At 41.1% G+C, this 13,351-nt stretch overlaps 2 protein-coding genes across 2 annotated transcripts; both read left to right on the top strand.

Annotated features, from left to right (window-relative positions):
- Nucleotides 1–390: 390 nt before the first annotated feature.
- Nucleotides 391–4,801, top strand: tspan6 (tetraspanin 6). The gene is made up of 8 exons (XM_079268438.1): nucleotides 391–582; nucleotides 1,591–1,779; nucleotides 1,867–1,941; nucleotides 2,024–2,128; nucleotides 2,394–2,549; nucleotides 2,694–2,777; nucleotides 3,851–3,935; nucleotides 4,107–4,801. The coding sequence occupies exons 1-7, from the start codon at nucleotides 496–498 to the stop codon at nucleotides 3,917–3,919; spliced, it is 765 nt and encodes a 254-aa protein (XP_079124564.1). The 5' UTR covers nucleotides 391–495; the 3' UTR covers nucleotides 3,920–3,935; nucleotides 4,107–4,801.
- Nucleotides 4,802–6,622: 1,821 nt separating this feature from the next.
- On the top strand, nucleotides 6,623–8,494 carry mid1ip1l (MID1 interacting protein 1, like). The gene is made up of 2 exons (XM_079268619.1): nucleotides 6,623–6,769; nucleotides 7,203–8,494. Exon 2 carries the CDS (start codon nucleotides 7,293–7,295, stop codon nucleotides 7,785–7,787), a length of 495 nt encoding a protein of 164 aa, XP_079124745.1. The 5' UTR covers nucleotides 6,623–6,769; nucleotides 7,203–7,292; the 3' UTR covers nucleotides 7,788–8,494.
- The last annotated feature ends 4,857 nt before the right edge of the window (nucleotides 8,495–13,351 follow it).

Genomic DNA, 13,351 nt, shown 5'->3' with positions numbered 1-13,351 from the left:
CACAAATTTTAGATTTATTAAGTCAAATTTAAAAGATCATGAGTCCAAACATTTGACCCGTTCATTGAAAAAAATATGATATGGTAATTTCAATGTTACATTATGTCATAATTTTGTATTTATCTATCCATTTTTACTTTTAAAAGATGAACTGTACATGCACATTTAAGAGGACAGTTTTGCAGAAAAAACCTCACTAAATATTCATCCTTAAAGTTATTGTGTGTGTACAATAATGAAAGTGTTTTCAGTCAGTGTTTTCTTTTTTTAAAGCTTTTATTCTGAAAGTAGTACTTGACCATGTGATATGAATGTCTCCGCTGACTTCACTCTGGATCGTTTGGATCTGTTTTTCCCGTCAGGAAAGTGAATCTGGGTTAGTGACGACACTTCCCCCCTCTCGCTCCCTTTATCCCTCAAGTTTTTTTTCTCCCCCTCAGTGAGAAGTCAACTTTTCTCTCCTTTTTTTTTGTAGTTTAAAGTAAAAACACAACCATGTCGCCGCCGTCTCGACGGCTTCAGACGAAGCCAGTGATTACCTGCCTGAAGACCTTCCTCATCTCCTACAGCATCATATTCTGGGTGAGCTGCGAGTCACGTAATGGGGGACAACAAGCTAAAGGAGCAACAATGGGGCTAAAAGCCGCGGCGTTGCTGCCAACACGGCAATCTAACGCAGTGTCCAAACAATCACGCGGAGTGAAATACGTTGAGTAAATGTGTTTGGTTTAGTTAAGTAGAGCTGGTTGTCTGTTGACACAAAGAACCACTTGTTGAAAATGTACCGACCGACCGAAAGTTGATTAAATAAAAGAAGCTGACATCTTCAAATGTCGACCAACAGTCTAAAACCCAAATATATTCAGATTTATTGTCTCATAAGAAAAAGAAAAGATGCAAATCTTCATATTTGAGAAGCCAAGACCAGAGAATGTTTCGTGTTTCTACTGGAAAAATGACTGAAAATAGTTCCTGATACATTTTCCGTTGATTGACTTGTCAGTTAATTAACCACCAGTTTATTGTTGTTTATTAACCAAATGATTATATTAGACAATAATCGTCAGAATAATTGCTAATAACTGCTAGTTGCAGCCGTAAGTACATGTAAGGACCATCTAACATAAGCTTGTCTTGTGAAGATAATGAGCAGACACGTTGTCAACACAAAGTTCAGGCCAGTGCTTTTATCTGGCAATTTATTGCTTTTGGCCTTGTTGAGCTGATGCCTCCCCTCAGGCAATGACTTGTGTGGGCAGTCAAAAGATGCTGAGATGATAAAAACTCAGGCTGAGGCTAGTATGTGGAGGGGGGTACCCCGGGTGTGTTTTTATTAAAAACGTTGAACGGTAATTTATAAATACATGATCTGCTGCATCTGAAGACTGGCACAAGGAGGGGTTATCAAATATACGATGATTGTTAACAGGTTAAAAACTAAATCGTGTCGCTGTGATTGTGATCTGATACATTGCTGCTTAGCATTAACTGTTCGTGTGGTTTTGAGCCTTTATTCTCAGGTTTTGCTTCTAAAAACCTGCACGTCTGTGTCTCTGTCTCTCTGCTGACTCTCCCTGCTGTGGCCTTCAGTTCACAGGAGTGATCCTGCTGGCCGTGGGCGTGTGGGGGAAGGTGAGCCTGGAGGCCTATTTCTCTCTGGCCTCCGAGGAGAGCACCAATGCGCCATACGTCCTCATCGGGACCGGCGCCATCATCGTTATTTTCGGACTGTTCGGATGCTTTGCTACATGCCGCGGCAGCCCGTGGATGCTCAAACTGGTCAGTGGAGGTGCAGCAGCACGTTCCCTGAATATTCCCCTGAGATGTGGCCTTGTTTGATTGTTTTATACGCACTGCTTCCTTCAGTATGCCATGTTTCTCACCTTGGTGTTCCTGGCTGAGCTCGTGGCCGGTGTCTCAGGCTTTATCTTCAGACATGAGGTCAGTTAACTGTCCAAAACACTCAAATATGTTTATTTTAAATGGATCACATCCGCTCTCTAAAATATATTTGTTTTGCCAGATCAAGGCCAAGTTAGGCTTTGCCTATAAAAACGCTGTGGCGACCTACAACAGCACGGACAGCAGCAGCAGCAGCAGCGCTGCAGTGGACGCCATCCAGAGGACTGTAAGTGGGCTGTTTTCCACTACGCTAATGGTGTTACTCTCATCTGACTTCACTTGTTACTCACTGTACAAAGCAAAGAACTCCAGTTTATATAAGAACATTGTAAAAGGGAAACTAAACACTGAACCCACACAGAGTTTAGCGCGTTGCTCTCGTCACTGCAGGTGTTTCAAAACATAATTTAAAAAATACATTTTGACCCATTTTCTGTAGCTTAAAGAGATTTATTTTGCGACACTAATCATTTTGCTTTATTTCCATACAGTTGTTTTGCTGCGGGGTGGTCAATTACACCGACTGGGCCGACACACCTTACTTTAAAGAGAGTGGCGTCCCTGCCAGCTGCTGTAAAGACAACACCAACTGCTCACCAGAGATTCTGAAAGACATCGACAAGGCTGGGACAGAGGTGTACACAGTGGTGAGTTCACTGCCTCGCACCACGACGACACACCTCCATACTTGTGTCGTTTTAATGGCTTTAAGATTGTGTTTTTTTTTTTTAGGAACAATCAGTCAGCTCAAAAGCTTTTAAAACATCGATAAATGTGTATTTCTGCTGTAGGGCTGCTTCGCACGGGTGACCCATGTGATGGAGTCCAACCTGGGAATCGTCGCAGGGATCTCTTTTGGGATTGCGTTCTTCCAGGTACAAAACAAATGGGACTGTGCTGCGTGCACATATCGTTTGTTTATTTCCAGCATTGTATCTTGTTTTTTGTAGCTTTGGTTAGAGAAGCATTTAGGATGCAGTGACACAGGCGAGAAAATGAGTCTAGTCGGGCAACATCTGGGCAGATGACTTTGTAACATCTGTTAACCTTTTGGCTAATTCGGTCGCAATGACAGTAATGTTTATTAATGTGCACCGTCTCTGTTAAATGAACCAATAAGTGAATAAAATAACGCGAGCAGGAAACCAGACTTATTTGAATAAATTCCAGCTTTAGTGGCGTCCTGGTGGCTGTTTAAGACACTGCCCCCCCCCCCCCCCCCCCCCTCATTTTCTGTCTGCTATATATGGCATACTGTCTAAAAGGCGACAATGACCATTAATACGTACTAAACACACCTGCTCCAGTCACTCCCTCACGACCGCGTAGCATTTTTATAAATATGCCGACAGAGAGGGTTTGAGGGGGTACCGGTAGTTACCCTTAAATTGTTGTGACTCCGTAAAGCGTTACATTTGTAATCGTGTCACTTGCGTCCTCGTGCACAAGAATAAACACAACTGGGACCCTCTCATAAAGCAGTACTAGTGCTGCACCATTACTGAAAGTAGTGCACTGCATTTAAAATCCCAGTTTTCTGCTCACTATAGAAGACATCCGTCTTTTTATATATCGAGTAGTGAACGAGTTTTTCACAGCCATGATTTTTATGACTTGGAAAGCAAACGTGGCCACATCAACATGTTGATTATAAATCACCATCGCATTGTAAAACTAAGTACAGGAGGTCAAAGTTGAACCAGATAGTTGCTGTGCAGAATCAAGTAACATTTACAACCTTCGTTTTCGGTTTTGAATGACGGTTTATGCAACATAGTCTGTGTCCAGTTATTTATAGCCTGTCTAAGCACCAATGCAGTCGCCCTATGCACAGCTGTATCTGCGGTTATACAGGGACATTTCTTCTTCGAACTGATAAAACGTTTAGTTCCCTTTCAGTGTGTCTGTTTTGATTAATCTGTGTTTCGTTAAACGTGTTTCCTCTCAGCTCATTGGGATATTCCTGTCCTGCTGCTTGTCTCGATACATAACCAACAACCAGTATGAGATGGTCTAACGGTGACCTTCCACAGGTGAGACTTGTTATCGGCAAAGTTATAAAATATTGAGGAAGTGAGCTGTTCTGAATTGCTGTTCCTAGTTGGGAGACTAAATCATGTACAGATTGTACCAGGCGTATGAATTAGCTGCTTTATGCCGGCGTCCAACAACCTGTCTGACATGTTTTCCTTCTGTCTTTGCAGGTCTCTCATGGGAAGCTCGTGATGCAAATAGAGTTGAAAGAATCTCCTGTGATTTTAAGATTGTGTGCGTGTTTGATATCATTGTAGAAAGGGAAAAACACCCACTGCTTCTTCTTTTATTCACCAATGACAAATGAGCAGAAGGGGAAAAAATGGAAAAGGAAACCCAAAACAGGACGTTATCTGCAGTGTAGTCAGACCAAATGTTTAAAGGGACCTGGACATTTAAGAGATCATTAGTTACTCCTGAGATTTAATTAGATTTCTATTAAGTGTAGATGTTAGTTTATTTCAGTTAATTGACCAATTGTCAGCATTTGTGTCTTTGTATAATGCAGCTGCCTTATTTTGTAATTGTGCTTTAAAAACAACAACTCTGTAGACAAATGTTAAACGTCTCTGCAACACCAAGTGAATTTCTGTCTGTGTGAAACCAAAATAAGCCTGAGAGATGGACGAAGAGGTCGCCAACCTGAAATCAAGTTTGTGTGATTCACAGTCAAGACTCGTGGAATGAGCCTTACTGATTACGTAGGCCAGTAGTGTTAAAAACAAAACAAAAACAGCATTCATGTGTGCCAGTTACATTCGCCGGCCAACTTCATATCACAGTCGTCAGTGTTCAATTGTTCTTCTTTTTGTGGATGCATGTGAAATACTTCATAAAAAATAAAGATTCAATTTAGTATCTTCAACAGCGTGTGTGTGTGTGTGTGTGTGTGTGTGTGCTCAGAGATCTGCATGCAGCTCAGGATGCGTCTGTCCCACAGATGTCTGTAGGCTACTGTCATGTGAAGAGATGCAGCTGAACATGACTCCATACAAAATACAACAGGAATTTAGTTTCTCAATGTGCGGGGCAACTTTTCATGTAACTGTAAGGATATAGCATAGATGGATAGTTTAGATGCCTCAGTGCAGTTTGTCGAGAGTTTTTAGTATGAATTAATTTTGATTGAGGTTTGGTATTAACTCTCAAATATTGTGTACTAGAAATGAAAATGCATATATATATACATATATATACATATACATATCTATACATATGCATATATATATATATATATACATATACATATATATACATATACATATATATATACATATATATATATATATGCATATATATATACATATACATATCTATACATATACATATCTATATATATATATATACATAGACATATATATATACATATATATATATATATATACATATATATATATATATATATGTATATATATATATGTATATATATATATATATACATATATATATATATATGTATATATATATATATATATATATATACACACACACACACATTCTCCTGACGTTATAGTTGGAGAGGGGACTGAAACGATGCACATTTCATATATGAAGTTTTCTGAGGTTTTCAATGTCACAATATTAGTCTTTGATTTCAAGTTTTCTGTTACAATCACTAATTTCGTTAGAAACTAACATGGCATGTGTGTACTCATGTTGTATTTCCCTTAAATACCACCAAAGATAACTCGGTACTCTGGTAATATGACAGTGTATATGTTGACAAAATAAATCTTACAAGACTAATTAACTTGTTGGGCTCCACCAAAGGGCCGCAAAAGAAATGTCAAGGGTCGATTGACAAGTTTAACATGATATATAAAATCTATTCCTGCAAAAGATAATGTTTTCTAGACTTTGCCCGAATCATTGCAGTTTTTCTGTAACTTAATGGATAAACATCCCTCCACAAGCCAATAAAAATAATATTATTGCGCTGACTGCTGGACTTTTGCAGGTTCCAGAGTTTGACTTGCCACACAGCAGGATGGTCACAGGTGTAACTAATAACCTCCACGATGATCTGCCACTGCCTTATCATCATAATTAACCAAATGAAATACACCTGTGCACTGCTAGCATACGCGCAGATAATAGTGTCACTATTTCATGTTGAACGTGGACACAGAGGGTCATTTTCAAGCTCAAACTATCAGGTAATACCAACACCTTCCTTTCGAATAATTAAAGATTGTAGATGGAAATTGTTATCTTGTATCTACTGTGATTGACAGGTTAATATTGTAAAAAATAATATGATTTTCTGTTCAGACATGTGGGGGGAAGATTTAGTTAACAAAGTCCAACCACCAGGTGGAAGTGCTGTGTAACTTAATAAATTAAAGCAGCTGAAGAGACAGTGGAGGCATGAGGAAAAAGCGAAAAATACTAAACTGTGTACTTTGCATTCATTTATTTATTTTTTTACAATACAAAGCCAAACACGCATGACACCGTGACTCCCTGCGCAAAGTTGAGTCGGTTTTGCCTTCAGGCTGCAAAGGAGCGGCTGCAGATGGTCGCAAACAAACGTAATTGACTGGCAGCTCTGAACTGCCGTCTGATTGGTCCGTTTAGGATCAGATGCTATTAAGAGTCCGCCTAAATCCATCCTGGCCCAATGAGCTGCGTATAAAAATCCAGGAAGGGCGGACTGTGTTGTCTGTCCTCCACCCCAACCCGGCTGTCTGGTATAAAGTCAGAGTTCAACCGGCAGACTGTTGAGGACGTTTTTACTTTCCTTCCCGGCGGGTGGTGTGCAGACGCTGAGAAGACTTGGTACATTTAACCTGCAAGCCAAGAACTATTTTCCTCAGGTTACCTCGTGGTTCAGGTCAGTCTGCGTCCTTTTTTAGATTCAAGGCCTCTGACGCGAATAATGTCGTCTGTTGATAAGATTTAACATCAGGAAGTCGAGGTCGTAATGATGCGAGTCGGCTGTTGCACTACAGCAAATTGAGGGAGATTATTAATGTGACTTGCAGAAATGCATTGTCTGTGTGTGTGTGTGTGTGTGGGGTTGAGCTACGGTATGCTCTGCGGATGAGACACAAACTGCCTGTTATTTCCTGCCTAGCTGCACTAAAGTGAGTGTGTCAGGTTATGAATTGGTTCCCTTTGCGCCCATGCTCAATGTGTAAATCTGTGTTTCAAAGTGCATCAGCCCTGGATTTATTAAACATTTTTTGCAGCGTTTCATCAATTTGTGTACCGTTTTTTATTTATTGTTTTGCTGCATCCTCATGTTTCCTCTCTCCCTCTTGCAGATCAGCCACCTCTAACTGAGCAGCTCTGCCTTAGCATCACCACCTGCCAGCTCTTACACCGTAACCAAGCCGACTTAAAAAGCCTTCAAAATGATGCAAATCGACTCCGCCAGCAACAAGCACTCCCTCATCAACGTCATGCACCGCTTCATCGCAGCCGCTAACAACATGGACGAGACCATCATGGTGCCGAGCCTGCTGCGGGACGTGCCGCTGGAGGAGCGGCCCGCCGGCGAGCTGGAGCCCAACAACAACCGAAATCACGAACCGCCGTGTCCCAACAAGCAGAGGGACATGTACGAGCACTACCTGCTCCTCAAGTCCATAAAGAACGACATGGAGTGGGGTCTGCTGAAGAGGGAGATGAGCAGCGGCGCCAGCTTCCTGGAGATGGCGGTGAAGCAGGAGGAGCAGCAGCAGCCGGTCACCGGAGACCTCCCCACTGACGAGAACACGGACCTGGAGAACCAGTTTCACTATCACCTCAGGGGACTGTTTGGAGTTCTGTGCAAGCTCACGTTGCAAGCCGACCACCTCACCAACCGGTACAAGAGAGAAATTGGAGGTGGAAACTTCATGAGATAGAAGTCACTACAGTTTTCTTTCTTCCTTCCCCCCCCCCCCCCTGGACTGCTTGACCTGCACTGCTTGACCTGCACTATGGGATGTGTCGAAGGGCCCCCCCCCCCATCTCGTCCAGTTACATCTCAATGGTCAGTGAACTGACCAGGGCGACTTCTCTCGATCCTGAGAAGCGACACTCAAACTTTCTCGACCAAAACATACCTGGAACCAGTGACGCCCGCACGTGTCCCCCTGCCTGTCTCGGTGCAGAGTGGATGCTTTGTGTGGCTGAGGTTTATTGAATCTGTTCCATAAGGCCCTGCTAACAGAGGCCACGCTGGTTAATGGAGGTATTTTCCCTCCCTTTTGTCCTTACATTTTTATTTTGGACATGAAATGGTCACCAGATTGTGAATAAAAAGGTTTCTGACTGTAGGAGAAATTGAATGCTGGTTATTCTGTCACTTTTCAAAAATATAATCGTAACGCTGAGTCGAAGGGCTCTTAAACCTGCGGAGGTTTTTAAATCTTTCCTCTTGGTATTACTGTAACATGGTGTGCCTTGACTTCTTTTATTTTTATATCCTCATGCCCTGCTACTCCCCGTTGTATAACTGCTTAAATGGTTCATCAAGGTGTCCATGATGAAATTATTCATTTGTTTGTCCTTGGATAGTTCACATTTTATATTGAAATGTTAAAACTGAAATAAATAATTCGAAACTTTATTTGCTTTGTTTGTCACTGCGAACAGGAAGGATGTTGAGGGTCTTGCGGCTCAGCTAGAAAACGTTTCTCTTCAGTGCCGACGGCTGCACAGCAATATGTAATGATGCATTAAGATGTAAGCTAGTTACTTGACTTGCTGTTCCTTATGTGGGGCGAGTTTAGCAGCTTATATCACGTAAAGGGCTTTGCTGAGGATTTACCTAAAGGAGACTATTTAAAGATGCCGTGGCTCTAAAGCAGAATTTGTTAGCTAAACACATTTTGGTTCACTGTTTTATTGCAGTTGTGCTAAAATGAAACTCATGTAGCTGGTTTCAATCTTAGAAAATGGCTACAAACCAAATTCTTGAACTTTTGAATAGTTTTGTACAAGTTTCTTTACAGATGCGCTTCTTAATAAGGCTAATAACAAAATGAAATTGTTGCTGTTATTGACCAAACTTAATCTAATTTTGTTGACATTTACCATCCACTAATCATCTGAAATGGTGTGAACAACTGGGAGGGTTATAAAAGCTGTAAAGTGCATTGACCCATCAGAAGTGATAAGACTTTATGTAGGTGACACAATAAACTTGATTAAACCAGACTGCACAGTACATGATCTTCAAAACCTCTGCAGGATTTTGTCTCGATTTGGATGATATCGATCACATAATTCTTCAGCTTCGTCACAGTAAACATGATGCAGTAGGCTTTAATGAAACATTAAATTGATATGTTGCTCCAACGGGCCCTCACCAGCTGCCACGTCTATCCATCACTGAGTGAAACCCTCCCCTTAGCAACAGCTCCACCACAAGCAGCCAATCCGGTCGCAATGTTTTTCCCTTCTCAAAGGCACACAGCTGTGATGAAGAGATTGTGGCGTGATGGAGGGCATCCAGGAAAAGAGTGGAGGGCAGACATGGTCAAACAAACTAGTGCTGCTCTGACCAGCAGCAGCGATCACACCGCGGTTTAAAAGAGTTTGCATAGAACGTGCTGCAGGAGCCCTGTGGTGGGAGGCTGCAGTCTTTTTTTTCCGCACTTACAATGGGCCAAACAAATGGCTGCAAATCAAAATGGCTGTGCTGGTCAGTGTGCCTCAGCCCACTTAGATAAACTGGGTCAACCAAGCTGGTGACAGCTGGCCAGACAGTGAATGTGAATAGAAAAAGGGTTTTATATTCCACCATTTTAAACAGATAAAAAAAACACAGCAATCTAATCTACAGATTTACATTCATTTGATGTAATATTGAGCCTGAACTTAAAGCAAAAGCTCAACATTTTAGCTACTCTGTTTATTCACTTTGTTGACATGAGTTGGATGAGGAGAGAGAGAGAGATAGATACCACTCTCGTCTTTGTCTGTTAAATATGAAGCTTGGTTCGCTTAGGTTAGCATAAAACCTAACAAACACTAAAAAGATGTAGCGGCTAGCCTGACTTTGCCCAATGGTCACAAAATTCACCTACCAGCAACTCTAACATTACATCTTCTTTGTTTAATGCATGCAAAAAATATTGATTCGCTTTAGAGGTTCCCTTCAGAAAGTGAGGTAGCTGTGCCCCCCCCTGTTTATAGTCTTTATGCTAAGCTAACCTAAGCTAACCAGCTGCTGGCTATGGGCTTTTCTTTAACAGACAGACATGAGAATAGTATCAATCTTCTTATCTATCTTTATTCCTATCAGACTATTCCTTTTACACTATGAACTGTCTCAACCATGGTTTTAAGAATAATATAAAAGCTACTTATATATGACAGTTTATTTGTTTAGATATTTATTACCTCAAATGAGTGATATCTCCTCAAATATATGCTTTGAAATCATATTTTTCATTGCACGCTCCAACGAAATCTCAAAGAGCTTGAACCATGACATTGATATTCTGTAATCCAGCTCCGACTGCCTGCATGCTCCAGTCTCCCAAGTCACGTTAATGTCTTGAGAAACCGGAGAGCAAATTGTTGCAACCACCCATTTGAAATGGCTCCAGAGTTGAGAGTAAATTCTGCTGTTTCATCAGTATGCACAGCAGCTGTTCATAAAACTGTTTCAAAGTCCATATTCGAAAGTGGGATATTACATTTAATGTATCACAACCTAAGCGTAAACAGCAGTTTAGATGTCTGATATTCTGACAACGTGATTCGAAATAAAGGTTTATACCTTTTTAGCAGTTGCTCTTACAGCATCAATATATACCTGGCAGTCACGCCTGAACCCTGTTTGCTCAGGTCAGCCATATTCTGCACTTTCCTACGGTAACAGCACTGCTCCCTGAGTCAACACCGGAGTGCATTCACTGTGTTGTTTGCTTTAATACCCAGTGAAACCTTTGAGTCAACTGTGAAATCAAACACAAGAGACAAATTTACAAGGTAAAAATAAAGTTTCCAGCATAGAACAATATTTCCCTCTAAAAAACAGTCCAGTAGAACGAGCATTAAACGTAAATACTCAAGTAAAGTATCTCAAAAATTGTTCTTAAGTAGAGTATGAGTAAATGAACTCAGTTGACCTCCAGCAGGTGTTTAACTTGGTCCCCAGGTAACTGTTGCTTGTGATTAAAACAGGTTTGTTGTTGTGTAATGTCATCGTTGTATGTTGCCTGCATGCAGTGGAGTCAGCGTTGCCACGGTGGTAAAATGATCTCATGTGAAAGACAGTGAAGCCCACATTATTGTGCACTGCTCAGATTTACAATACGCTGCCTTGTTGTGCTGCAGAAATAATGATAACCAGCATGCTCACTGATTTAATTAACACTTCTGTGGGTTCAACGTCTCACATGCAGCACAAGAGCAGCAGAAACATCCGTGAAGAAAACTGAGTCTCTCCTCAGGCTTTGCATGATGTTATGTGATAAGAAATATTCTGAAAAGAATATAGTTAACAAAAGTAAGTAGAAACGGATCAACCACATACAAGGAAGTGAAAAAAACTCTCTCAAATGCTCTCTCTTTTCTAGAGCCAATGTTTGGTTTGTCCGTTCTGGGCTACCGTAGAATCACTGAGGCGCAACATGATGGACTCTGAAGAGGACCTGCTCCTTATTCGATATAAACGGGTTCTAAGTTAACAAATCCCCCCTAAATCCAACACACTGTTCCTTTATATATTCTAATACAAAACTATATCAATGAATAGCTGGTACTTGTACATCTAAATAATCTACAGCCATGGTCGAATTATTAGAAAAATGGGCCCCTGGACACAGACATGTAATGGGCCCCCAACCCTTCTACCTGGAGCGAGACATCCAGCCTGAAAGACACACATAACATTTTGTCATTTTCCATTGTCGTCTCAGTGGTAATTTTGCAAAAATTAAAAAAAGAAGTCCATCTGCATGATGAATACTTTAAGTACAAGTTGCATGTAATACTTTTACTTAGGATTTGTAAAGTATAGCTTTTCTTTTAAATGAGTATTACATTGTGGTATTAGTACTTAAGTGAAGGGTCTGAACACTTCTTCCACCACTACTGCAGACCAACTGGTGTTCTCTACAGCCAGAATGAATATTTTGTCATTTAAACAAGGCCTCTGTATCACACTTTGATTGTGGAACAAAATATTGCAGATTAAATGTCCGTCTCTCTGTCTGTCAGGTCTTTTAGCTTCAGATCGGCCTCAGCTCTGTTGTCTTGTCAGCATGGAGACAGACACGTGAAGCCAAGAACACCATGTTCTCTTTTAGGCAGAGGCTGCACTCCTACAACACAGAAGCATAAGTTCTGGCCTCGACCGATACCTCTGTTGTTTGGGTTACAAAGGGATTCCTTTTTTACAGAAGGAAACCCATCTGCCCACATCATTACACCTGCAAACCCGACACTCTGCCATCGCTGGTGAGCACCACACCAGGACCGTGCGAGCTCCGTGCAGAGGGGAGGGATGTATGAGGTTATTTAAAAGGCGAGTGGGTGTGGAGTCGAGCTGGAGCAGCTTACAGCCTGACACAGAGCGTCTCTGCGAGCGAACAATCCAGTCCGCCGCCAGGCCTTGTGTGCTGCTCACACACACTTTGTGTGTATCTAATATAGCTATCGGTCAATACAAACTTCTGTTGTGCACACAATGTACACACGCATATAGAGTCAGGAGCTTTGCATGCATATTTTTTTTTCTTTGTGTGTATATTTTTCCAAAGATGATCTCTGTGAGTTGTTTGCAGAAGTGGAAGAAGCACTAAGAGCTTTTATTTAGGTAAAAAATTATAAACAAATAGCAAAACCACTTGAAAAAAAATAATGTTACAAGCAAAAGTCCTGCATGCAAAATCCTACTGAAGTAGAAGTATGCACGTATCAGCAAAATGTACTTAAAGCATCAAAAGTAAAAGTGTTCATTCAACAGAAGAGTGTTGGTCAAGTGTGATTTATAATAATGCATCACATTTTAGAAGTTGTTCAAATGTTTTGTATGGAAAAATGTATTCTGGAAAATGTTATGTATAGCTGTCAGATGAATAGTGGGGAAAAAAGTGAATATTTAGTCCTAAACATACTGAAGTAGAAGTATGAAATAGAATAAAATCTAAAACTACTTTCCACCACTGGCCCTCGTATGTTTATACAGTGATGGCGCTCTGTTCCTCGGGTCCTCAGTTAACTGTAATTATCAGCTATAGGTGATAACCATCAGGGTCATCCCTTGCAACTGAAGTCCTCCGGGTCTGATCCACAAACAGGTAAAGACATGAGGTCTCTGCAGGTCAGTGCCAGTGTCCATCTCTGGTTGGTCGCTGCATTTAATCCATTCTTCAAGACAAGAGGCCAGACAATGGCTGTGTGTGAGTGCGTTCAATAACAAAGCAGCCCTCTGTTGTTAGTGGGGGCTATTAGAAATCGCTGCAATCCA

The sequence above is a fragment of the Melanostigma gelatinosum genome (genome assembly GCF_949748355.1).
Source record: "Melanostigma gelatinosum genome assembly, chromosome: 5".
NCBI classification, from domain to species: domain Eukaryota; kingdom Metazoa; phylum Chordata; class Actinopteri; order Perciformes; family Zoarcidae; genus Melanostigma; species Melanostigma gelatinosum.
This window is presented reverse-complemented; position numbering and strand designations above follow the sequence as displayed.

Bases quoted from the DNA above. Each gene is read 5' to 3' on its own strand.
- tspan6 (XM_079268438.1), top strand. From the start codon at position 496: ATGTCGCCGCCGTCTCGACGGCTTCAGACGAAGCCAGTGATTACCTGC. The intron at 1,780-1,866 runs GTCAGTGGAGGT...TGCTTCCTTCAG, and splicing joins GCCCGTGGATGCTCAAACTG to TATGCCATGTTTCTCACCTT. The intron at 2,550-2,693 runs GTGAGTTCACTG...TTTCTGCTGTAG, and splicing joins GGACAGAGGTGTACACAGTG to GGCTGCTTCGCACGGGTGAC.
- mid1ip1l (XM_079268619.1), top strand. From the start codon at position 7,293: ATGATGCAAATCGACTCCGCCAGCAACAAGCACTCCCTCATCAACGTC.